At 41.1% G+C, this 27176-nt stretch overlaps 1 protein-coding gene across 41 annotated transcripts in view; it reads right to left on the minus strand.

The window, feature by feature from the left end:
• The window catches only part of PSD3 (pleckstrin and Sec7 domain containing 3), a 540565-nt gene that overhangs the window by 139931 nt on the left and 373458 nt on the right, over window positions 1-27176 (minus strand). For all 41 annotated transcript variants that reach the window (XR_014062388.1, XR_014062392.1, XR_014062391.1 and 38 more), the window contains one exon: window positions 20784-20977. Coding sequence is in view for 22 of the 41 variants with exons in the window: in XM_081521119.1 (XP_081377245.1) it covers window positions 20784-20977 (194 nt within the window). In the remaining 19 variants the exon portion in view is untranslated. The remainder of the gene's footprint in view (window positions 1-20783; window positions 20978-27176) is intronic.

A 27176-nucleotide genomic window follows, 5' to 3' on the forward strand; every position in this document is an offset into this window, starting at 1 on the left:
TATGGGGTCGCACAGAGTCGGACACGACTGAAGCGACTTAGCAGCAGCAGCAGCAGTGTCATTTATACCCAGGTTTATAACAGAGTGGTAGAAATAAAACAGTGCTATTACTATCTTATATTTCTAAATAATTTACCTTTGAAACATTTAAGGCAATTTACTCATTTCAAAAACATCAGTTAATCTTTATAATCTTTCTCTTTACGACTGAGAGCTGTTGTATGCCATCAACTCTATTTTATAGAAGGAAAAACCGGGGCAGCCTTAAAGGAACCAGAAGTACAACATATACCTATGGTTTTTCTGTGAAAAAATATCTCCTTTTCATAACAGAAACAGGTTTAGGTTACTGGTAGAGAACAGAACCTGAAACACGAGCACTGGAAGAATAGGCTCCCAGGATGCCCCTGTCAGGCTGAGGTTGACTCTGGATGCTATTCTACTCCTTTAAGAAGTCAAGACTCTTACCCTAGATCGATCTTTCTGGAATGGCAGTAAGTACTTTGGACCAAGAGCCTGGAAACCCGGATTTTGTTCACACTCTTATGTCTACTGTTTGTCTGATTTTCAACAAGTTGCCTAACATCTCTGGTTATAAAATCTAAAATGACACTATAATATACCATAATTACTTTACGATGTTGTTCATTAAGGTTATTAAGGACACAAGCCCTACCCCTAAAGAGTCCACATTATCAGTGAAACTTAATACAACATGATAAGCCATATAAACCAAATGGTAGCATGGCACTAACCCAAAAAAATCACAACAGGGGTTTGCAGCAGGTAAAGAGAGGAGGAAGTCACTAATTCTACAAATGAGTAGAATTTAGAAGTCAGAGAAGGCTTTAAATGAGGTTTTAGTTTTTAGCAAGACTTTGAAGGGGAAAAACAAGGAGTTTTCTTTTGACCTCCACCTTCTCTACAGTACATTTGGACTAAAACACTGAATCAAAGCATAGATCTCAATTACATAAGTCTTATAACACTGATCCCCACCATCCTTTATCAGGATGACCTCTGGACAAAAGCCAGCACAGTATTTTTCACAGAGAGCACATGATTTCACCGGAGTGACTGTGGGCAGGTCAAGGTCAGTCTCTCCATGCATCACTTACTGCCTCGGTAAAATAATAATAAAACGATACCTACTTCATAAGCGTATTCTGAAAGTTAGATGAGTTAATGTATGTGAATCTTTTTAAAGTATATTTTTTTATTGTCAGGGATAATGTCTGCTAAAAGAAAATGCACCCAATTTTCATGCTAAAACACAAAGACTTAATTTTTTTTAAATATCATTCATGTATTCAGAAATTTTTCTTTGTTAGAGTCAGTGTTTTGAGAAGAAATCCTCTGCCCCAGACATTACTGACACATTTTTAATAGAAAAGGGTACCCTTTCTCCTTAATTTAATTGGGCGAGGAGGGAGTGCAGCATATTCATTAACATAGTTATGGTTTCTGTTTTGTCCCAGGTCCTGTCCTGTCTTGACACTGGAGACATCAAACATGAATGACAACAGTAAAAGGGAACAATGGGAGGAGGAGCAAAAGCTGATGGAGAAATTTTACCCAAGTGTTAATAAAAAGCTGTAAAAATGCACAAACCCTGCTTCCAAACAAATACCTTCCCTACTTGGGTAGGAGATGGCTTCCCCGGACCCTAGAGGCACAGGGAGGACGTGAGGGCCTCGGGCTGATGAGGATGGAGCAGAGGGCAGGACTCAGAAGCACGCATGCTCACGAGCTGACGGTTACAGGGGAGGGTGCGGGCAGCAAAGACAGAAAGGACTCGGAATACAGTTATGCTTTCAGGACAAACACACACTGGAGTCACATACACTTCTTTAGGATTTTGCTGGATGAACTATACCTCCCATTTCCTCCAGCTGCTCCAGGCACCAGCCCCTTCGCCTCAGTCAGGTCTCTGCTCAGACGCCACCTCCCCAGAGCCTCCCTATGCACGCTGCAGTTCGCAGCTGCCCACTTCCTCCACTGTCTCCCCACCTTGGCTTTACCGTCCTCTCGGCCACTCAACAGTCGCCTGAAATACCACTACTGATGTTTATCACTGAGCTTCCCCTGTACTACCTCCAAGCAAGTACCTGAGTGGGACCAGGCAGGTGGGATCTCCAAGCAAGTACTCTGATTTATTACTGTGCCCAGAGAGAAGATTAAAAACTCAAAAAAGATGAAGAAAAGAATCAGATGTCCTAAACAGGCATGTAGGTGATACAACTCAACAAAAATTAATGATAATATATGATTATCAGGTATACAATATAACAATTCGATATCTGTCTAAATTGCAAAATGATGACTACACTATAAGGATACTTATCAGTTATCACCATACACTGCTGTTTTTTCTTGGGATGAAAACTTTTAAGATCTACCCTCGTAGTAGCTTTCAAATATGTAATACAATGCTATTAACTACAGTCACCATGCTCATAATTCTTATCAACTGGAGGAAGATGCTGGAGAACTTACTACTTTTAATAAATAGTTGGCCATCTTAAAAACTTGGCCAACAGCAAAATGTTACTGTAGTTCAATAACTTCATTATATGTGAAAGGTATGAACACTGAACTCCAAGAAATATCAAGCATACTATGTTTTTCTCACAATTTCTTGCACAATTTACAGAATTCATTTATCAAACTTATATAAACCAATGTACTAAAATAAAATGTATCCTAAAAGCTAAGAATAAAACTTCCATATGACCCAGCAATCCCACTTTTGGGCATATACCCTGAGAAAACCATTAAAAAAAGGCACATGTACCCCAATGTTTATAGCAGCACTAGTTATAATAGCTAGGACATGGAAGCAACCTAGATGTCCATTGACAGATGAATGGATGAAGAAGTTGTGGTATATGTATACAATGGAATATTACTCAGCCATGAAAAGGAACAAATGTGAGTCAGTTGAACTAAGGTGGATGAACCCAGAGCCTGTTCTATAGAGTGAAGTAAGTCAGAAAGAGGAAACAAATATCATACATTAACATATATATATATGGAATCTAGGAAAATGGAACTGATGAACCTAATTTGTAGGACAGGACTAGAGAGGTGGATATAGAGAACAGACTCGTGGACACAGCCAGGGATGGAGAGAGTGGGATGCATTGAGAGAGTAGCATTGAAATATATATATCACCATAAGCAAACAGAGAGTGGGAAGTTGCTGTATGACACAGGGAGCTCAACCTGGAGCCCCGTGACAACCTAGACGGATAGGAAGCAGGTGGGAGGGAGATTCAAGAGGAAGGGACATGTTATACTTGTAGTTGATTTACACTGATGTACGGCAGAAACTAACCCAACACTGTAAAGCAATTATCCAATGAAAAATAAATTTTAAAAAATGATAAAAAGATAAAATGTAAGGGTAAATTATTACAGTCTATCTGAGGAGCAACCCAACACTGTAAAGCAATTATCCAATGAAAAATAAATTTTAAAAAATGATAAAAAGATAAAATGTAAGGGTAAATTATTACAGTCTATCTGAGGAGCACAGGTAACTGCTGAATCAGACAAGCTTGAATCTGGCTCATCAGGTGACACCAAATCAAGTTTCTTCAACTTCACAAGCACCTTCTGACCAAGAAACTTCAGTCAAAGACTCTGCTGAGAGTATATCTCTATAAGTAGAATTAAAATAGGCTACTGTAATGGTAAAACAGCCCAAGCCCCATTGGCACCTTGAAAGTGCCCCTGGGCAAAAGCTACTGCAGGTCAGACAAAAATAATTCCCAGTGGCAAGGAAGAGCAGCCTGCAGAGTCTGTTCTCAGGGGGACAGCTGTCTGACTCTTTCTCCGCACTTGAGAGCCTCGGGAGATGCTGCCTGCTCCTCTTTCTGAAAGGCGGTCCCTGAGCCTCCCTAAAGACTGTGACACAGACGCCAGCAAGCAGCCCCTGCCACGGACTGCATCGGAAGTGATGCCGCCACGTGTTTAGCTCTTAGCTCTTCCATTCGATTAGACTCCAGTGCTTCGAAGAGCCTCCCTGATTCCCACCTTACTCTACAAGGGCAACAGGACTGCCTGCCGACAAGGACTGCAACAGGCAGACCACGTGCTGCTAAAACAACGTCAAACAGCGTTTATCAGCTAACTCCACCCGCAACTCACTGATGGGAAGAGGTTTCAAAGGGAGGTGTAATGCCCACCACCTTATCATAAGTGATCTTTAAAAAGAGACAACAGGCCCCAAATGGAGTCGCTTGTGCTCAGCCCACCTCACCAGACCACGGCTTAATACAACCTCCCCCAAGGAATGGTCTTCGCCACCTAGTCTGGAAGCTTCTTGTCAGCCCCAACAGGAAATCTGCTACAGAGGCCCTTTCCATCCCCCAGAGGAACATGAGGTGACCACCATCCCCTCGTCCCTTCCCTCCTGCCTAGAAAAGCCTTCCATTTTGCACAGCTCCTCTGAGCTCCTTTCTGCTGGCAAGGTGGAATGCTGCCCAGCTGACCAATGGTTTAACAAAGCCAATTATACCTTTAAATTTGTTTCGTTGTATTTTTGTTATTTAACAGTCATTGTTTTTTTACTGATAAAATCATTTTACGTGTTTGTTGTACCTTCTCCAATTTGTCTTTATTTGGCAAACATTTTTCTGTATTTCAGACATCAGTATATTTCATTAAGCTTTTAAATATTCTATTGTATTAATGTTATATTTTTAAGTAACAAATGTTTAACATAAAATATTGATTATTCCTGATAACGTAAGTTTTATTTGTCCAGTGTCAATCACACACAAAAATTTTGTTTGTTATCTATTTTATTTTCTTCCAGTTATACATATATTAGTACATGTATCTATTCTTTTTCAAATTCTTTTCCCATTTAGGTTATTGCAGAATATTGAGCAGTGTTCCCTGTACCACCCAGTAGGTCGTTGTTGGTTATCTATTTTAAATGTAGCCGTGTGCACATGTCCATCCCAAACTCCCAATCTACCCTTTCCCACTAGCCTGCTCCCCTGGTACTCCTAAGTTCATTCTCTAAGCCTGATAGTCTGTTTCTGTTTTGTAAATAAGTTCATTTATATGATGCCACTTATATGCAGAATCCATCACTGCCATTCTAATTCAACCCATCCTCATTAAGGGCAAAAAAATTTTTAAGTCAATAAAAAAATAAGGAAAATAACAGAAAACACACACACACACGCACTCACACAGAAAAAAATATATGAAATCACTAATGTAAACACCAGAGAGAACAGTTTGTATAAACTATTGGTATATAAGCTTCTAATCATTTTACACATTTGCCACAAAACTGTGATATCATACTTGTTTCCTTTAAACACCACTACTTATATAATCATATGTCATTTAAAAACTGATTGCAAGAGTGACACTATATTGCTCTTGGTAAGGTCATCAAGCTGTTTCCAAGATACTGATGGTGCTGCTGCTGCTAACATTCTGTCCCTAAAATAAGAATTAAGTCATTAGGGACTTCCCTGGTGGTCCAGTGGTTAAGAATCCAACTGCCAATGCAGTGGACATGGGTTCGATCCCTGGTCTGGGAAGATCCCACATGCCGCAGAGCAACTAAGTCCATGTGCCACAACTGCTGAGCCCCTGCTCTAGAATCCACGTGCTGTGACTACTGAAGCCCACGCACCTGGGGCCCAGGCTCGGCAACAAGACAGACCAGCGCACTGAGAAGCCTGCGGGCAGCAACGAAGACCCAGCACAGCCAAACAGAAATAAACAACATTTAAAAAATTAAGTTCTTATGTAACAATCAGGTTCATTCTTTGTGCCAGACATTGTACTAACGAGCATCTGTACAGGTGGCCATTCTTTCTGTGAGGCTTCTGCATGACCCATTTCCCTTCCTGAAATATTCTTCCACAAGCTCTCTGTGTCCAGAGATGTTATGGACTTCCTTTTGTCATTAGCCGAGTGACATCTGCTCAGATATATCCCTTTCCTCTCCATAAATTATTCCCCATCAAGAGTGAATGGACTGGCACACAGCTGGTGCATGAAAGAATTTCTAAAATGAATCAATGATCTATCTAGTTTCAAAGCTCAAATTCTTAATTCTGTACTATCCAGTGATACAATTTTTGTACATAAATTTCTATCACCATAATTATTTCCTTGAGGAAATCAATATCGCACCTTTAATTTCAAATTTTCATCAGGCTGCTGAGGAATTTAATAAACTATAATATATAAACACAGAGACTCCAAGATTATTTTCTTCTTTCTCCTAAATGTCAACTATACTGAAAATATAAACAGAATGAATCAATAGTACACACAGAATCATTTCTAAAAATCAGATATAATGAAAACTGCATTCTTTCAGAAAGAAATATGCAGATTCCAAATAGATTTTTTTTGGTGCTAAAAGATTATTATACTTTCTATTCCACAGTCCTTGTCAAAAGTACTGCTTCTGAGAATGGTGGGTAACCTGTTTCAATCAACTTTATTGCAGGAAAGGGTGGATTGTAAATGAAAGACAAGACCCATGAAATGGAACTTAAAAACCTAAACCTTATTCTTTTAGTCTAAATGTAGAACTGTGAAGAGGCATTCCTCATTGAAAACAGATAAAATGTCCCTAGAACTAGACTGCTGCCAAACTCCTGCTAGAGGACTCGAACGGCTGCCTTCATGGCACTGCTGTGTCCCCATGCCCAAGTGCATCAGCCAAGCGGCGAGGGGCGGGGCACCTTAGCCTAGTTTTAAAATGATTGCTTTGCTCTGTCTCCACTTCAAGAGTCTTCCTCTAACAGAAGGAGACACTGTCTTCTGGGAGGAAAAAAAAAAACCCACTTTTATTAGCTCTTAATTATAGTGTCGCTGTTCCCAATGTTACACAATAGCAAAGATCTCTGCCTGTATTGCCATTATAAACTCTATTTTCAGTATGGGTGACTCAGCATAATATCTGCTCCCTCAAATTTGACATGCAGGACTGAATTTTCAAAACCTTTGCTGATAGGCAATGTGTAAACCCCTCTAAAGTGAGTGGAATCCCCTAACCTTCTCAAGACACTTCCCAGCACTCCTTACATCCAAAGTGTTTAAAATGAGACTAAAAAAAAAATGTGACACAAATATGGCTCCCACACTCTTAAAAAGCAATGAACATTTCCATATTTCAAACAGAAACAAATCTCAGGTGGGTAAAATCACTGAAGAATCTATATTGGAAATGTGATTAAAATATTTCAAAATTATTAAAGCTATATGTTCACATAATTAGCCTCTTTTAATTCACTTTTCCCAATTCTTCCAATCCCATTTTCCAAAAGGAACCACTTTTTAACATTTACTGAGTCTCAGGGTAAAATGCAGGAGATGCAGGTTCTATCCCTGGGTTGGAAATATCCCCTGGAGGAGGAAACGGCAATCCACTCCAGTATTCTTGCCTGGAAAATCCCATGGACAGAGGAGCCTGGTGGGCCGCAGTCCATGAGGTCGTAAGAGTCAGACATGACTTAGTGACGAAACCACCATATGTCGTCCCAGTAGTTTCAAGCACATGCATTATTTCCTATGTCCTGGGTATTAGGCAGCCTGTTTCTACTTCTTTCTAAGAGCAGCATGATGTATAGAATTGTGTGTACAACTCTATCATACACATAACTATATATATATATACATATATATGTGCAGTCATGTACAGAATCTATTTCTGTAAATGTAATTTATACCTTTCTCCACTTGATCTCGGAGAAGGCAATGGCACCCCACTCCAGTACTCTTGCCCGGAAAATCCCATGGACAGAGGAGCCTGGTAGGCTACAGTCCATGGGGTCGCTAAGAGTCGGACACGACTGAGCGACTTCACTTTCACTTTTCCCTTTCATGCACTGGAGAAGGAAATGGCAACCCACTCCAGTATTCTTGCCTGGAGAATCCCAGGGACGGCGGAACTTGGTGGGTTGTCGTCTATGGGGTCGCACAGAGTCGGACACGACTGAAGCGACTTAGCAGCAGCAGCAGCAGCAGCCACTTGATCTAGTATAGGCTTAGATAAATGAATAAAATCATTTGATTATGTTAAAAAAAATAAGAGCGGCATGCTGGTTCTCTTCCTGTGTCCCTTGGGCTCTCTGCTCTCCGCTTTCCTATCCCGAATTCTTTCATCTGCATCCTACAGGGTTAAGGTGAACCACATTCACATCCCATTGTATAAAGGCTCTTCCTACTTTATTTATTGTTGCCAACTATCTTCCAAAGTGGGGAGACCACCGACACTCACATTGCTCCAAAATGCTTGCCGACATTTGGTATGTGACTCTTTCAAATCCTGGCCAATGTGACATGTGAAATGATTTCTCACTGATATAATTAAATCTTTTACATTCCTAAATGTGAAAAGCTAACACAATTTTATTATTGTGTTGAAGGTTTAAAGTATTACACTGGTGAATACTAATTTGGGGGTTTGGGTTTTATAATTGTCATTTTTCTTGCACACGTTTCAAGAAAAATACCAACTGTTTCTAAACTTCCCATTCAATCAGGTATGCTATAAAGTTTTAAAAATTTTATGATGAAACATTAAGAGGTCAGAAGGTTGTCAAGAGCAATAAACACACAAGTACCAAAGGTTGAAGAATTATCACTACAGCTGAAGTGCTGTGTACTCCTCGTTGACGGCATGTTCTTCCCCTTGCCAGAATAGATTTCTGTATGTAAATGTAGTCCTATTAAAAACAGTGCTGTGTTGCATGCTTTAGAATGTTACCATATGTGCACGTTTCTCTGCAAGTTAAATTTTTCATTAAACACTACCTTTTGTGAGAGTCATTCATGTTAAAAATTGTAACTCTAGTTGTTTGCTTTTCACAGTTACATAGTTTTCTATTATATAAATATATGAAACCCTTCCAATGTTTCAAGGGCCATTGCTGTTGTTTTATTTTGAGCTATTGTAAGGTTGCTATGAACAATCCCTTTCATGTAAAATAGCGAGAGTTTCTGTAGATACACACTTAGGACTGGATTAACTGAGACACGGGTGTAGTTCTTCCAACTTTATTTATTGTTGCCAACTGTCTTCCAAAGTGAGGAGGCCACCAACACTCACATTGCTCTAAAATTCTTGCCAACATTTGGTATTATTACTCTTCCAAATTCTGGCCAATGTGACATGTGAGATGATATCTCACTGTGTTTAATCTGAGGATCCTTGGTAATCTGAGGATTATTATTGGTAAGGCTGAGGATCTCTTCATATATTTATGTATGCCATGCTAAGCCATTACAGTCGTGTCTGACTCTCTGTGACCCCATGGACTGTGGCCCGCCAGGCTTCTCTGCCCATGGAATTCTCTAGGCAAGAATACTGGAGTGCGTTGCCATTCCCTTCTCCAGGGGATTTTCTGAACCCAGAGATTAAACCTGGGTCTCCTGCACTGCAGGTAGATTCCTTACCGTCTGAGCCACTGTAACAATATATCCTTTCACTGTTTTTGTTTCTCTAAATCTTAAGAGAGCTTTCTTGGAACCCTCCTACATGGCAAGTGGGAATGTAAATTGGTACAGTCACTATGGAAAACAGTATGGAGGTTCCTTAAAAAAACTAAAAACAGAGCTACCTTATGACCGTGCAATCCCACTCCTGGGCATATACCGGAGAAAAACACGATCTGAAAGGATATGTGCACCCCAGTGTTCATTGCAGCTCTGTTTACAACAGCTAGCACATGGAAGCAACCTAAATGTCCATCAACAGATGCACGGATAAAGAAGATGTGGTCCCTATACACTGCAATATTACTCAGCCATTAACGGAGCATTCTTTACCCAAAGATCATTAAGGTGTTTCACATTTTGCTCTAAACACTTTAGATTTTGTCTCTCAAATGTTTACCTTTAATCTACCTGAAACTGATTTTTATGGTTGGGCTGATGTGGGGGAACATACTCAGAAACACATATACCCCACAGCTCCCATCCACACCCACCTGCATTCCATATGCACACACTCACCATACACATCTCATCCCTTCCACACACAACCACATACCCTCACATCACACACATCACCCACTCACCTTCCACACATACCCACACCCTCAGCACCATTTACTGAAACACTTCTGTAGCCTTTGAATTATTTCAGTCACTGCCTCTGTTTCATGACCACGTTACCATAAACACTAACACGGCTACTTCTGGACCCTCCTATCTACTCCACTCTCCTCTGGTCATCTTGACATCTGGGAGAACGTCAGCATGGCCCAGCTGCACTTCTCAGTTCTGAACATCTTATGTGGTATCTTAGCTAACAATATACATTTTTAAAAATTTGTGCTGTGGACTCTAGATTGTAATTACGTGTATGGTATGTATCATACATCTAAAGGTAAGCGCCTAAGCGGAGAGAGGCTATATTTAAGATAGTCTTTGTGCATGTATAGTTTTAGGTGCTTGAGGAGTGTTCAATTCATGGAGGAAAAAAAATTCATTTCTTGCACGTCAACTGAAGTAGAGTGTGGTAATAAAACTAGCCGAGCACTTCATTTCTTGCCACGCTGACACTGACGTGGAAGCACAGTACCAGGCAGGGGCCTGTGCCCTTCTGTCTGTCCCTGTCCCCGCAGGCGGCGTCAGTCTAAGCGGGAGGTGGGGGTCAGGGGGGGTGGTCCACAATGTCGGAAGACTCTGGGGCCAGAGAAGCAGCGGTCGTGTGTGAGGAGGCCTGGCACAAAGAGACGGGGACTTGTGGAAAGGATGGCCAGCCAGAAAATGCAGATAAATTCACACAATCCAATTTACAAAAAAGTGCTGGGTTGGCCAAGTAAAAGAAATGCTTACACCTTGCTGGCCCCAGGCTGAGACCTCTAGTCATCTAAATACATGCCATGGTCCTGATGGCACAGACGTGGATAACTTGAATGTTTTCTAAGCATATTTTCTCATGGGCACTGCTTTTAATAAAGTGCCATAGTTAGCTTGGTATAATCAAATTTTAGTTCCACCAGATTTCCTGACATTCTATATTACAGCTTTGGCTAATAAATTTAAGATGAATTTCCTCCTTAGTGAAATGGGGATAATAATAGTAATACTTGCTTCAGAGGGTGAAGATTAAATGAAGTGATGCATGAAGTGCTTAGGAAAAAGCACTAATATTGAGTAATCACTTGATTATCTTTCTTATTCATCATCATTTGCACATGCATATTTAGAGTACCTTGTTTCTACTTTTTTGATTTCCACAAATATCTTGCATTGGTTAATAAAACTAAGAGCATATATTGAACTTTATTTTTCATTCTACCTGACAAAATCCAGAAGATACACTTTGTTTTCTTAATTTGACTGTTCAAAGCTTGCCCTTAATGTCAGATTTAATGGGTCTGGTGAGCACATATACTTCTATGAGACAGAACATTTGCTTTTAATCATGATTTGTCTCCTGGACAAATTTCCGAGCTAAGCATATCTTTAAAAGACTAAATAAATAAATAAGAGGAGAGAAAATCTCCAAGTTTTTTAAAAAAATGTTTATATGAGGAATTGAAATACTCTGACAAATTCAGTACTTTAGAGTTAATTTAAAAAATGAAAGATATAAATCTTGAGTTGGACAGGTGGTCCTTTATAGACAAGTTAACCAAGGTTTTAATCTTTCCACAGACTTTTGACCCAAACCTTCAGTTATGAAAAACTTTCCCCAGAGCACCCACCCACATGCACACATACTTACAAATGCAATAGAGTCCTGAGGCAGGAGGCAGACGGGCACCCCTCAGCGTAAAGGAATGGACATTCATTCCCTATTGACAACTCCAAAATGAGAATAGCAGGACAATCAAAGGAGGAGGCTGTGCCCTGCCCAGGCCCACATATTTCTCATTCCTGAAGTCAGGAGATCTCCTCAACCACAAGTGCGCGGAAAAGCTCCTTGGAGGTCAAAGGGAGTGATGTCAGCTAACGCCAAGTTACCTGCACTCCTTTGCGGTAGAAACCATCCTGGCTAAGAGACGCATATGCACACAGGGGTGGATCCTGAGATACACCAGATATGGACTGTGAACTGGGCAAATCAGAATGATTACCAAAGCAAAACCGAAAGAAATGCCCCATGTAAGTGATTTAAACTGCTATGAGGGTGCAACTCAGGGACTCTTGCTCCGAGTCTGCCCGTGTGTCCATCCACACATACTGGACTCTTTCCTCTTAATAATTACTTCACTTGCTTCACTATTTCTGTCTTTGTGGAAATTCTTTTGTGCAAAGCCGAAGAGCCAGAGCCCTTGTCACTGACCACTGGTCTAGTGGCTAGGATCTGGGGCTTTCACTGCAATGACCTGGCCTCCATCTGTGGGTGGGAGCCAAGCCCTGCTCCAAAGACGTTACAGGCCATCTGAGATGGCTGTAGTGAATATGATGAATCCAAATAAATTTCTAAGACTTAGAAGAATAATGTGCCCAAGAGGTGTCATTATGCAAACTTCTCAAAAATTACTTGGATCTTCCATTCCAAGAAAGCTCCACTACTGCTTTTTCACTCTTTTAAGATATTAGAAATGGAAAGTGATATATTTTAAAACACATTAGATATGAGTAATATAAAACATATTTTAAATCTGTTTATGGTGACCAGCTCTCAAAACAGAAGGATGTGTTCAGAAGCATGTCAGGTGATGGTGCAGTAAACATCCAGCAGTGAGATTAACCAGTTAGAGCAAATATGACCAGAAGTCCAACAAAAGAGATGGGGGAGTACGGAAAAGATCAGCTAGGAAAAGGACAAATCCCATTCTGGCACTTCACGCAAACACCTGATCACACTCAAATACCTAGAATTCCTTGTCACTTTCTTAACTCAGTTAAATACTAGGTCTTGAGGACTGAGGCAACTAGGAAGAAATTTCCTAACAACAGGGATCAATAATCAGTGTAGTTCTAGCTATGTTCATTAAAGACTAACCACTGCAGAAACTAGGTCACAGCAACTAGAAAACAGAACTATATATAGATAAAACAATATAAACAATATAAAACTATATATATAGTTTTCAAACACTGTACAATAGGCAGATTTGAGCGGAAAGAAGAGAAATTTAAAGAGAAAGAAACAAGTAAGGTCAGCCCAGATCACTGCTTGAAGGAGGCGTCTAACTAAGGTCCAGCGGTAAAGAGGGTGCCTGGAGCTGTGTGCTGAGTTGATGAGCTGAAGAGGGAGTTTGATGAGGCTGAGGTGGCTGTAATTTATGGAGCAGAGAGAGAGAAAGAAGCTGCGCAGAGAGACAGCTCTGAAGATCTGCGGAGGAATCCAAGGCTCTTGGCCAGAGCACTGATCTGCACACACATGAAAGGAAATGGACGGATGCATCACAGATGAGGAGCAGGATGAGTAGTCTAAGAGCTCACACAGGGCTAAGAATAGTTTGTGTTCTCATCAGACAGATTGGAAAGACTTTGTTACACCAGGGCACTGAAGAGAACCTAAAGAAGAGTACTAATGCTTTAGTAACGGAGCTAAGTAAGTCCCCAAACAAAGGCTGCTCCGAACCCATCGTGTGTGCACGCGTGCTGAGTCGCTTCAGTTGTTTCCAACTCTTGGTGACCCTATGGACCGTAGCTCACCAGGCTCCTCTGTCCCTGGGATTTTCCAGGCAAGAATACTGGAGTGGATTGCCATGCCCTCCTCCAGGGGATTTTCCCGACCCAGGGATTGTAGCCACGTCTCTTAAGTCTCCTGCATTGGCAGGTGGGTTCTTTACCATTGGCACCACCTGTGAAGCCTGGCTCTACCATAACAAAGGGTAAAGACAAGCCTTTAAAGGGTTCAGCTAATCAGCAAGTTACTCATCTGGACAATGGAATGAAATCCAACATCCTTTAAAGGAATAGAACCAAATCCACCCTGAAAAATGTCACAATGTCTGGCATCCAAATAAAAATTGCTAGGAATGCAAAGAATGTAACAGTCCCAGAAAAGACAGAATGAATTTGAAGAGAAGGACCTTAAAACAGCTATTGTAAACATGAAAAATATGCTCACGGATATTAAGAAAGATACAAACTTGATAAGGAGAGAAAGAGAGGACAAAAAACTTCACTTTGCAGTTTCTAAGATAAAAATACTATAGGTGGAATAAAAATACTACGGTAAACTTGAAGAAAAAGCAATAAAAATTATTAAAATAAAGTACTGAAGAAACAAACAAAAAAAGAGTTGGAAAAAAATGTAATATGGTGTAATATATATAGGGAACTAGGTTCCCAGAAAGAAGGGTGGGTACTACAAAAATGATGACTGAAAAAATTCTAGAATTGGTGAAAAACATAAACCGATGAATCCAAGAACTTAAAAATAATCACCAGGCAAGGAAAACATAAAGTAAAACACCTCGCAATAAAACTACTTAAAATCAAAGATAAAGAGAAAAATTTTGATTGTGGCCAGAAGGGTAGAAACCCACACTACGTACAGAGGAACAAAAAATAATAGCCACACAAGGCAGAGAACAACAGAACAACATATTAAAATTTTAAACAAAAATGAAAGCACTGTCAAGGAATTTTATACCAGTGAACATAAATTCCTAAAGTTAAGGTGCAGCACAAATTATTTTGAAAGCCAATAAAACATGAGAACATTTCTCACCAGCAGTTTACTATAAGATATATTGAAAGAAATTGTTCAGGCAGGAAAAAAAAAGGATACTAAACAGAAATGTGAAATTGCAAAAAGGAACCCAGTACACCAGCAATGGTCAGTATGTGAGTAAAAGTAAAGAATACACTTCTTTTTTACAGCAAAAATAATAATGTAGTATGAGTTTAATAAACATAATTAAAATGTATGGTAATAGCACATTCCTAGTAAAGAGAAAGGGGACGAACCTGTTATAAAGGTTTCAAAGTGCACACAAAGTAGTAACATTTGAAGGCAGACTGACAAGTTAAAGATTATACTGTAAACCCTCCAGCAATCGCTAAACATATTAAATAAAGATGTACAACTAATATGCCAACAAGTGAATAAAGACTGAACCACACACATCCACACACAATCCCATAAAAGGCAGAGAAAGAGGAAAAAATAAAATCAAAGAGCAAGATGGCAGAATTAAAGTCAACAATATCTGTAATTACTATAAATGTAGACACTCCAATTAAAAGAGAGTTGGTTGAAAAGACCCACCAGTACATTGTATAAAACAATTTTAAAGACAAGATCATGGAATAAGACAACAAAGCTAGAAAAGATTTCTGTATATTATGCAAAAATTGAAAAGAAAGCTAGAGTCACTATATTAATATTAGATAAAGTAGATTTCAAACTAAGGAATGTGACCAGGAATAAGGCAGGTCTTTTCATGACAAAGGGATCATTTTATCAAGGCAACATAAAACACACAGTTTTCAGGAATGCAAAACAGTACAGTTTGGAAAGTTTGTAAGTTTATTACAAAGTTAAATGTATACTTAGTATACATCCCAGCAGGCTCACTCCCTCACCCTAAGGTCCCTTCTGAAAAGAGATGAAAACATTTCTATATGCATAGACTTGTTTGAGAATATCCAAAGCAAGTTTATTTATAAAGCCCCAAACTGAAAACACAAAAGCCCAACTGGTGCATGTGCAAACTGTGGGATATCCCAGCAACGGAATGAATCTGCAAAGAACACGACCAAGCAAAATAAGCCAAGCACAAAAAGGTATGCAGGATTCCATTCACTGAAATTATAAGAAAGAGAAAGTTCAGTGCCCAAGGACAAATAAGGGTTGCCATTGGGAGTAAAGGTGGAAGGAATTAACTACTAGAACTTTTTCAGCTAATGAAAATGTTGTATGTCTTGGTTGTGATGGTAGTCACACAACTGTACACATTTTTAGAACTCAGACGATGTACTTGAAGTTGATAAACTTTCAGTTCAGTTCAGTTCAGTCACTCAGTCGTGTCCAACTCTTTGTGACCCCATGAACTGCAGCACACCAGGCCTCCTTGTCCATCACCAACTCCCGGAGTTTACTCAAACTCATGCCTATTGAGTTGGTGATGCCATCCAACCATCCCATCCTCTGTCATCCCCTTCTTCTCCTACCCTAAATCTTTCCCAGCATCAGGGTCTTTTCCAATGAGTCAGTTCTTCGCATCAGGTGGTCAAAGTATTGGAGTTTCAGCTTCAGCATCAGTCCTTCCAATGAATATTCAGGACTGATTTCCTTTAGGATGGACTGGTTGGATCTCCTCACAGCCCAAGGGACTCTCAAGAGTCTTCTCCAACACCACAGTTCAAAAGCATCAGTTCGGCGCTCAGCTTTCTTTATAGTCCAACTCTCGCATCCGTACATGACTACTGGAAAAACCAAAGCTTTGACTAGATGGACCTTTGTTGGCAAAGTAATGTCTCTGCTTTTTAATATGCTGTCTAGGTTGATCATAACTTTTCTTCCAAAGAGCAAGAGTCTTTTAATTTCATGGCTGCAGTCACCATCTGCAGTGATTTTGGAGCCCAGAAAAATAAAGTCTCTCACTCTTTCCATTGTTTCCCCATCTACTTGTCATGAAGTGATGGGACCGGATGCCATGATCTTAGTTTTCTGAATGTTGAGCTTTAAGCCAACTTTTTCACTCCCCTCTTTCACTTTTGTCAAGAGGCTCTTTAGTTCTTTGCTTTCTGCCATAAGGGTGGTGTCATCTGCATATCTGAGGTTATTGATATTTCTCCTGGCAATCCTGATTCCAGCTTGTGTTTCACCCAGTCCAGCATTTCTCATGATGTACTCTGCATATAAGTTAAATAAGCAGGGTGACAATACACAGCCTTGACATACTCCTTTCCCAATTTGGAACCAGTCTGTTGTTCCATGTCCAGCTCTAACTGTTGCTTCTTGATAAACTTTAGTGTATATAAATTATCACTGGGCTTTCCTAGTGGCTCAGCTGGTAAAAGAATCTGCCTGCAATGTAGGAGACCTGGGTTCAATCCCTGTGTTGGGAAGATTCCCTGGAGAAGGGAATGGCTACCTACTCCAGTATTTTTGCTTAGAGAATGCCACGGACAGAGGAGTCTGGGGTTGTAAAGAATCAGACACGACTGATTATCTAATTATCATTAGAAATTATGCACTTTCCTGTACTGAAAAATTTGAATTATCTTGTCCATACTAACGTGATCTTAAAATCCATGAAAAATTGAATTGGGAATATCTAGGAAGAGCCTGAGGATTAAAGCCTGAAACTTCAAGGCTCCTCCCGCAACCCCTGTCTCAAAGGCAGAAGTGAAGAGCCCTGAGTGATACCACATGCGTAGGAGTGAAGTCTGGAGACTGGGCCCAATCGGCCCCATCTTACCTGAGCCATCTGTTTTCCCACCTGTTTTGGGTTCTGGGGCAGGATCAGAAACAGAGATTGAAGCAGAGGCAGGTAACAGGCAGAACTTCTTATGTTGCTAAAAAGAAAAAGCCTGTGACATCTAAAACTGCCCTAACCAACCAGAAATTCTCAAAGGAGATAAGTAAGGCTTTGAAGCAGTCATTTGAAAGGATCCAGGGTCAGATCCACCTGCTGATGTCAGAGAACCTCTCAGAGAGGCTGGGGGCAACTGCAGCCCTCCTGGGGACACACAGGAGCCAGCCATTGCGGACGCCCGCTCTACTTCGGGACACTGGGCTGGCAAGTGCCTTGCAGGTCCTCCCCTTGACCTATGAGCCTCAGGACCCAGCCGCACCTCCGCCCACCGACCTGAAGGAGCCAGGAACTCAGGCCATGCAGCTAACTAGGTGAGGACACAGTCCCACCCACCAGAAGGCTGCCTTAAGACCTCCCTGAGCCAACAGCTGGCCCTGAACATGCCCTGTCCACCAGAGGGCCCAGGACCTGGCCGCACACACCAGCACACAGGACCCAGACCTGGGAGCCCGAGGTCCTGCAGCCATAGACCCCAGGACCTAGCTCCACACAGAGTGAAGAGGCACCAGCCCCAGAATCTCCTGGGCCTTGGCCCCACTCCCCAGGGAGCCTGCTCTAGCCTTGGGACCAGCATCACCCACCAGTAGGCAGAGACACACCCAAGGAAAACGGTGGCCTTGGAGCCTGCAGACTGAGCCCACCCACAAGCTGGGCCCTGGCCTGCGTACCTTCAGGCCAACACCAGCTCTGAGAGACATTGGGTCCCTTAGCCAGCTGGCCCAGGATCCAGTTCCATGCAACAGAGGTACCCCTGGCACCCCTGGATCCTGCAGTTAGAGCCCAGGACCTGGCTCTGCCCATCACTGGGCCAGCATAAACCCTGGGGCTCACCAGGAGTGAGGCAGCCAGCCACCTTGTGACTAAGGCACACCAACCAGTGACCAGCAACCTCTACACAAGGAACCAGACCAGGGGCCAGCCACGCCTATGAGATTACCCATAGTAGTCAGCCCACCACAAGGGGAGGACCCACAAAGGCGTCTTACGATGAGGCACCCCTAGAGCACGGAGCCCTGGTGAGCGCTGCTGGGCTATGCAGGAAGTCCCTACCCAAGGTCATTCTCCAAGGTCAGGAAATGTAACCAAGTTATTGGATATACAGAAATGAAACCAGCAAATAAGGTACAACGAGATGACAGGAGAACGTGTTTCAAATCTAGGAACAAGTAGAAACCCTAGAAGAAGAACTATGTGGGGATATGCAATTTTATTGAGAAAGAGTTCAAGGTACCAATTGTAAAGATGACCAAAGAACTCAGGAGAAGAATGAATGACCAGAGGGAGAAGTTAGGGCTTTTTAACAAAGAGTTAGAAAATACAAACAACAACTAAACAGAGATGAAGAATACAATAACTGAAATGGAAAAATACACTAGAAGGAATTGGCAGTAGATTAAATGATACAGAGGAACGGATCAGTGAACTGGAAGACGGTAGTGGAAATCACTGTCGCTAAGCAGAAAAAAGAATAAAAAGAAATGAGGATAGCTTAAGAGATCGCTGGGGGCAATACTAAATGCAATAAGATTCTCAACAGAGGGGCGCCAGAAGGAGAAGAGAGACCGTGGAAGACAACACACTTGGCTGCATAAAAGCTGAAAATTTCCCCAACCCGGGAAAGGAAACAGAGCTCTTGGTTGAAAATCCACAGCCCGAGGCAGGATCAGTGCAAAGGGGGCCACACTGACACACTGTGATCAAAGTGGCAAAAATTAAAAATAAAGGCAGAATATGAAGAGCACCAAGGTGAAAGCAACAAGTTACTTACAAAGGAGCTCCTATAGGGCCATCAGCTAACTTTTCAGCCAAGATATGGAAGCAACCTAAGTGTCCATCAACTGATCAATGAATAAAGAAGATGTGAGATATACCCCCCAACACACACAAAGGAATATTACTCAGACATGAAAAAGAATGAAATTCTGCCATTGGCAACAATATGAATGGATCTGGAGGGTATCATGGCTAGTGAAAAAAGGCAGACAGAGAAAGACAAATACTGTGTTTCACCACTTATCCCTGGAATCTAAAAATCAAATGAGTGAATATTACAAAAAAGAAACAGACTCACAGATATATAGATCCAGCTAGTGTTTACCTTGGGGAGAGGGATGGGGGAGGAGCAATATAGGGGTGGGAAATTAAGGGGTAAAAACTACCATGTATAAAATAAGCTACAGGGATACATTGTACAGCACAGGGAATTACAGCCAATAGTTTATAATAACTATAACTGGAGTATAACCTATACAACTTTTGAATCACTATGTTATACACCTGAAGATAATATTGTAAATCAATTACACCTCAATAAGAAAAGAATAAATATGATACGCAAAATAATAAAGAGAGAGAAACGCAGGAAATGCCCTGGAGACAATTCTTCGTCTTCAGGTGTTCCCTTGCCCCTCTCCCTAAGCTGTTAGACTTCACTTTCACTCGCAACTGGCGTGCAGACACAACGTTGTTAGAGAAAACGAAGTAGCCTGGTGGGCTAGCGCACAGGGTGCCTAGAAAAGGTGGTGGGGAACATGCTAGAATATGCTAATTCATGGAGGAAAGTGTGCACAGCGCAGACGGAAGCAGCGGGACTGTGCATCCCGGCACTGCACGCCTGCGTCTGGAGGAGCCGCCTAATGCTCAGCATGCGCAGCAGCCATCTCAGTCTGTCCATTGTACTGTCTACTGCACCTGCCACTTCAGCCTCCGCAAAGGCCATTCCAGACACAGACATACTCCTTCCCACCTGGACTTGCAACGTCACGCGTCAGCAGACAACCCTGTCACGTGGGCCTCCTTACATTTTCCAGGGCTAAGCACACGTGTTGCCTACACACACCTGCCCCCCTCCACAGAGGTCCGCACTCCACGTGTGCCTGGATCACATTTCCAGCCCTCCTTGCTTTGTCTCCAGGGCCTCACACTATTTACTATTCTATGCGTTGTAAGTTGAACCTTTCCTTCAACCACCAGAAATGGAAACTCCATGAAGATAGAGCCCTTGTCCTTTCTATATCCTACTATATTTTTGATGCCTAGCGCATGGCAGGTACTCAAAATTATTTGTTGAAGGCAGGAATAAATAGATGAATAAGAGGTTAGAAATGAATAATCTTTGAGTCTTCTGGTTCTGAAGTTCTAAAATTCTATTCACAGAAGATCAAGTACATAAGGGATTTATGATTTAGGGTTAGAGGTTTTATCAAATTTCAATAATATTTCTCTAAATATCATTTTTCTTTATTCCTTTACTTCAGATAAATTCACTTTAATTTTGAGCTTATCTTAAAGATGAAATAAATGAAACAGGAAATGTCAACAAATGAAGCTTACTCTTCTTTCCATCCATATCTGCGTGGATTTTCCGAGCCAAGAATCCGCTTTTGTACACAGCAGCATTGGGGTCGTGAGGAATGTCCAGGAATGGGTTGGTAGTGCTCCCAATACGGCTGATGGTCTTTGGATGTGTTCCATTAGCCTTCTCATCCGTACCTTCGGACACAGACTTTTTTTTCTCTTCATCATCTCTAAAAGGATAAAACAAAGATGGGACACAAAGGTTGAGTAACACAATATTCACTGAACGGAGTTATCTGGTGTAAGAAATGGTCATACTTTCTAATGGTCTACCAGTCCTGATGACCATGACCACGATAAGAACAGCTGCGGTTCCCTGAACATCTCCTGTGTGTGAGGTATTAGTGAGCATGGCAGTCCTGTAAGACTGACGTTAGCATCCTATACTGCAGGTACGGAAACAGACTCGAAACTTAAGATAGTGCCAAACACACAGAATACGATAGGGAGAGATTAGGTGCAGTGAACAGTATTAGACTATGTCTGCCAATAACCGGCAATCTCTCCTAATAACACCTCAGGTACAGCTGTCAGTGGGTTCGGATGGGGCGCCACGTACAGTGCTTTGGCATCTCACAGCTGCTGCTTTCCCACACATCCCATCACCAACTGAGGAAGCCCCTAGTTGCCCAGCCCTGCCTTCTGAACCCCCGTTCCTTCAAGCAGGGCAAGTTTAACTCTGACGTTACAATGTACATTAAGGATGAAGGAGGCGGTCAGAATCACTTAATACAGACGGGGAGAGGAGGAGACAGTTAATCAGCCCCGATACACCGCTGGGAAACACTTATCCAGGATAAGAGCATTTGTCCTAGTTCACCTGCTTCAATGTCCTGACTCACCTCTGGATTCACTGCTCTTACACTTTGAATATTGAATTTTTTAACCAAAATGTCTACCAAAATATGGAAATCTAGAATATGGAATCTAGAAAAACGGTACTGATAAACCTACTTGCAGGGCAGGGATAGAGAGCGGACTTATGGACACGGCAGGGGAAGGAGAGGGTGGGACGCACTGACATAGACACGCTAGTGGAAGGCCGTATAGCACAGGGAGCTGAGCGCAGGGCCCTCTGACAACCTACAGGGGTGGGCTGGGCTGGTGGGAGGGAGCCGATATATGTATAGCTCATTCATGCTGTTATACAGCAGAAATTAACACAATATGATAAGGAACGATCCTCTAATTAAAGATAAAAACTAATAATAAAAAATTCAACCAAAATAGCCACCACCAAAATATATTTAAAATAAACCACAAGCTTAACAATCATCAAAATTGCCTGTTTGGTTATCAGAGAAAAACAGTGTTTTTTTCCTCCATTGGTATTTTATTAATAATTGTGATAACACCGGACTCAGGTAACTATATTTTACTTTTAATTTAACTTTTATTAATACACAGTTTTGGGTTTGCAAAGATAGAGTTCCCTTGTGCTCACCAAGCAGTTTCTGCAGTGTTAACACTTTTTTTTTGTTTTGGTCACACCATGCAGCAGCGGGGATCTTAGTTCCCTTACCGGAGACAGAACCCAGGCCCGCTGCAGGGGGAGCACGGAGTCCTAACCCCCGGACCCCCATGGAATTCCCCCCAGCGTTAACACCTTACATAACCAAAATAAAACTGTCAAAATCAAGAAGCTAATGATGCAATACTAAGAAGTAAACTTCAGACGTCATTCAGATTTCACCTTTTTTTCCCACGAATGTATTCTCGTTTCCAGGATCCTATCCGTGACCCCACAGTGCACTTGGCTGCCATGAGCCCTTTGTCGCCTCCAGACGGTGACAATTCTTAGGCTTTCCCTTGTCCTTCATGACCTGGACACCTGGAAGAGTGCTCCTCAGTGGTTCTGTAGGTCTGTTTTGATGTCTTCTCATGATTAGACTGGGGCTATGCATTCTTGAGAAGGATCTCATGGGTGACACTCTCTCAGCCCACCACGTCAGGAGGTACGTGTTTTATCATTAGGGAGATGTACCTGGATTACTTGCTTAAGGTGGTTTGGGGCAAGTTTCTGTACTGTGAAGTTACTATTTTCCTTTGTAAATGATTTGGGGGAGATACCTTGTGACTAGGAAAACATCCTGTTTCTCCTTAAGCTTCTGACCACTAATTTTAGCATTCATCTGTGGATCTTGCCTATGACAATAATATTGTAGAGATCTAATGGTGATTTTTTTTATTTTCCTAATTTCTTCTTCATTACTAAGTAGCATTCTTCTGTGAGTATGGACACATATTGTTCAAATTTTTCCAGCTTTGGTCATTGGATGGCCTGCAAAGCAGGCTTCTGTGTCCTAGCAACATGTCTCATCATTTTTCCTTTCTGTTTTGTAAGTAGATCCTTTCTTTCAGATACCAGAAGATTCAACCTCCAAGCTCATCTTCTATTTTCTTTATCTCAGTCCTGGAAGAAACCACTCTCTAAGGAGTCCAGTCCTATTTACTGGAGAATGGTATTTAGAAACCAAATTATTTAGAAATCAATGTTATGTGTTCTCACTGCCTCTAGGTCCTCTCAACAGAAACACCTAGGGAAATGTGTGTGTAATATATATATACATATGCATATATATAAATATATAAAACATACATATATATACATCCAGCTATCTATCCCTCCCTCCCTCCCTTTCATGAGTTCATATAAACACATAGATATCTCCAACCCAAGCCAGCAAGACAAAATTCATTCCAGCCTTTGCCCTTTGCTTATTTGTACTTCTTCAGTGAGAAACCTGGCTCTCTTATCTACAATATACTTATTTATTTATATGTTCAACCTTAATAAATATATATAACAATGGTTACACAAGTCATTTGGAAAACAAATTAATTTGGTATGGTCTGAACTATATCTTGCATTCCCCACACTGTGGCCAATATTTAAGAAATGAACAGACACAAAATCTACTACTCCTTGAGATGCACAGTTCGGTGGAAATGCACAACACGTCATATGTCCACCATCACAGTACCAAACAGAACAGTTCGTTCACCCCCAAATTCCCTCTGTTATCTTCTTTTAGTCAATTCCTCTCCCTGACCAATTCTCTCCAATAGTTTTGGCATTCTTAAAATGCCTCATAAATGGTTTATTTTACTTGGCAAAACATATTTAAGGTTCATCCATACTGTTGCAAGAATCAATAGTTTGTTCCCATTTATTGCTGAGTACTATTTTATTTTCTAGACATACAGTTTATTTATGCATCTACTTTCCCCTATCCGACCTCCAGCTTTATTGAGGTAAAACTGATTTATTTACTTATTTTTAACATCTATTATTTTATTTCTGGCTGACTGGGTCTTTGGTGCTGGATGTGGGCTTTCTTTGGTTGTGGTGAGCGGGGGCTACTCAGTAGCTCTGGTGTGAGGGCTTCTCATTGCGGTGGTCTCTCTTGTTGCAGGGCTCTGGGGTGCACGGGCTTCAGCAACCGTAGCACGCAGGCTCAGCTGCCCCACAGCATGTGGGAATCTTTCTGGGCCAGGCATCGAACTGGTGTACCTTGCATTGCAAGGCAGATTCTTAACCACTGTAACACCAGGAAGCACCTAATTTACTAAGGTATTTTAAGTATACAGCCTAATCATTTGATATACACATACATTGTGAAAGGTTCCCCAATATCGAATTAACAAATTCAATACCTCACATATTTACAGCTGTATTTATTTTGGGTAAGAAACTTAAGTATATCTCTCAGGAAATTTCAGTTATACAATGCACTGTTACCAACTGTAGTCACCATACTTTATATTATTTCCTCACAATTTACTAATCTTTCAGCATCAAGTTTGTACCCTCTGAATATCTCTCCCTATTTCCCCCACCCCATAGGCCCTGGAAATCACTTTTCTACTCTGTTTCCGTTTAGTCACCAAGTTGTGTCCAAATCTTGTGACCCCCAAGTACTGTAGCCTGCCAGGCTCCTCTGTCCATGGGATTCTCCAGGCAAGAATACTGGAGTGGGTTGCCATCTCCTTCTCCAGGGGATCTTCCCAACCAGGAAATGAACTCGGGTTTCCTGCACTGCAGGCATATTCTTTACCAACTGAACTATGAGGGAAGCCTTCCTTTTCCATAAGTCAAACTTTAAAACTAAACTTTAAACTTAACTTTAAAACTTTTAACTAACCTTTAAAACTAAAGAGCCTCTTGATGAAATTGAAAGAGGAGAGTGAAAAAGTTGGCTTAAAACTCAACATTCAGAAAACTAAGATCATGGTATCCAGTCCCATCACTTCACGGCAAATAGACGGGGAAACAGTGGAAACAGCAACAGTCTTTATTTTGGGGGGCTCCAAAATCACTGCAGATGGTGACGCAGCCATGAAATTAAAAGACGCTTAGTCCTTGGAAGAAAAGTTATGACCAACCCAGACAGCATATTAAAAAGCAGAAACATTACTTTGCCAACAAAGGTCCATCTAGTCAAAGCTATGCTATTTTCAATAGTCATGTATGGATGTGAGAGTTGGACTATAAAGAAAGCTGAGCGCCAAAGAACTGATGCTTTTGAATTGTGGTGTTGGAGAAGACTCTTGAGAGTCCCTTGGACTGTGAGGAGATCCAACCAGTCCATCCTAAAGGAAATCAGTCCTGAATATTCATTGGAAGGACTGATGCTAAAGCTGAAACTCCAATACTGTGGCCACCTGATGCGAAGAGCTGATTCATTGGAAATGACCCTGATGCTGGGAAAGATTGAAGGTGGGAGGAGAAGGGGACGACAGAGGATGAGATGGTTGATGGCATCACTGACTCGATGGAAATGAGTTTGAGTAAACTTCGGGAGTTGGTGGTGGACAGGGAGGCTTGGTGTGCTGCAGTCCATGGGGTCGCAAAGAGTCAGACACGACTGAGCGACTAAACTGAACTGAACTGAAACTTTAAAAACAATTCTAGATATAAGTGATTCCCTACGGTATTTACCTTTATCTGATTTATTTCACTTAGCATAATGCCCTCCAGTTCATCCAGGTTGTCAAAAATGACAGAACTCCTTTCCTATTTTAGGGCTGCATAGTATATCTCTTTCTGTGTGTGTGATATCTTTATCCATTCATTCATAGATGGACATTTGGTTGTTTTCATATTTGGCTATTGTAAATAATGCTGCTCTAAACATGGGAATACAGAAACCTCTGAAATAATTTCTTTATTTTGGCTATATATCTAAAAGTAGGATTGCTGGATCATATGGTAGTTGTATCTTCAATTTTTTGAGGAACATCTGTAATCTTTTCCATAGTGGCTATACCAGTTTACATTGCCACCAATAGTGCTTTTGTGGGTTCTCTTTTTGTAACATACTTGCCAGCATTTGTTACCTCTTCTCTTTTTGATAACAGACATCCTAACAGGCAGTATCTCATGATGCATTTCCATAATAAGTGATGTTGAGCACCTTCACATATACCTGTCAACTTCTTTCATGTCTCTTTGGAAAAAAATGTCTACTTAGGTCCTTCCGAACTTTTTGAGTTATTTGATTTTATGTTAATGAATTATAGAAAGTCACTGTATACTTTGGAATAATTAACCAATTGTTAGATATAAGATTTGCAACAAGTGCTCTCTTATTCCATAGGCTGCCTTTTCATTTTGTCAGTGGTTTCATGTTATGCAGAGCTTTTTAGTCTGACACAGCCCCACTTGTTTATTTTTGCTTGCTGCCAAAAAAAAAGAAAAAAAAAATCGGTCAAGACCAATGTCAAGGAGTTTAATGGTTTCAGGTCTTATATTCAAGGCTTTCAGAAATTTTGAGTTGATTTCTGTGTTTGGTGTCAGATGAGGTCCAGTTTCACTCTTTTGCATGTAGATACCCACTTTGCTAACACTACTGAAGGGCCAATCCTTTCTCCACTGTACATGCTTGACTGCCTTGGGAGTTAATATCTGGGTTACTGGATTCCATTGACCTATGTGTCTGTTTTTACGTCAGTACCATACTGTTTTGATTGTTTCATAGCTTGAAACCAGGAATTTGTGATGCATCCAACTTTGTTCTTTTCCTCAAGACTGCCTTGGCTATTCGGGGGTGTGGTTCCATACAAATTTTAGCATTGTTCTATTTCTGTGAAAAATGCCATTGGAATTTTGATAAGGATTGCACTGAATCTTTAGATTGTCTTGAGTATTATGAACATTTAACAATATTAATTATTCAAATCCATTAGCACAGAATATTTTTCATTCGTGTTCTCTTCAGTTTCTTTTATCAATGCCTTGCAGATTTCAGTGTATACACCTTTAACTTCCTGGGTCAAATTTATCCATAAGCACTTCATTGTTTTGATGCTACTGTAAAAATGACTGTTTTCTTAATGTCTATTTCTGATAGTTTACTGTTGGTATAT

Source organism: Giraffa tippelskirchi, chromosome 8 (genome assembly GCF_054371585.1).
Source record: "Giraffa tippelskirchi isolate mGirTip1 chromosome 8, T2T-mGirTip1v1.2.pri, whole genome shotgun sequence".
Classification (NCBI taxonomy): Eukaryota; Metazoa; Chordata; class Mammalia; order Artiodactyla; family Giraffidae; genus Giraffa; species Giraffa tippelskirchi.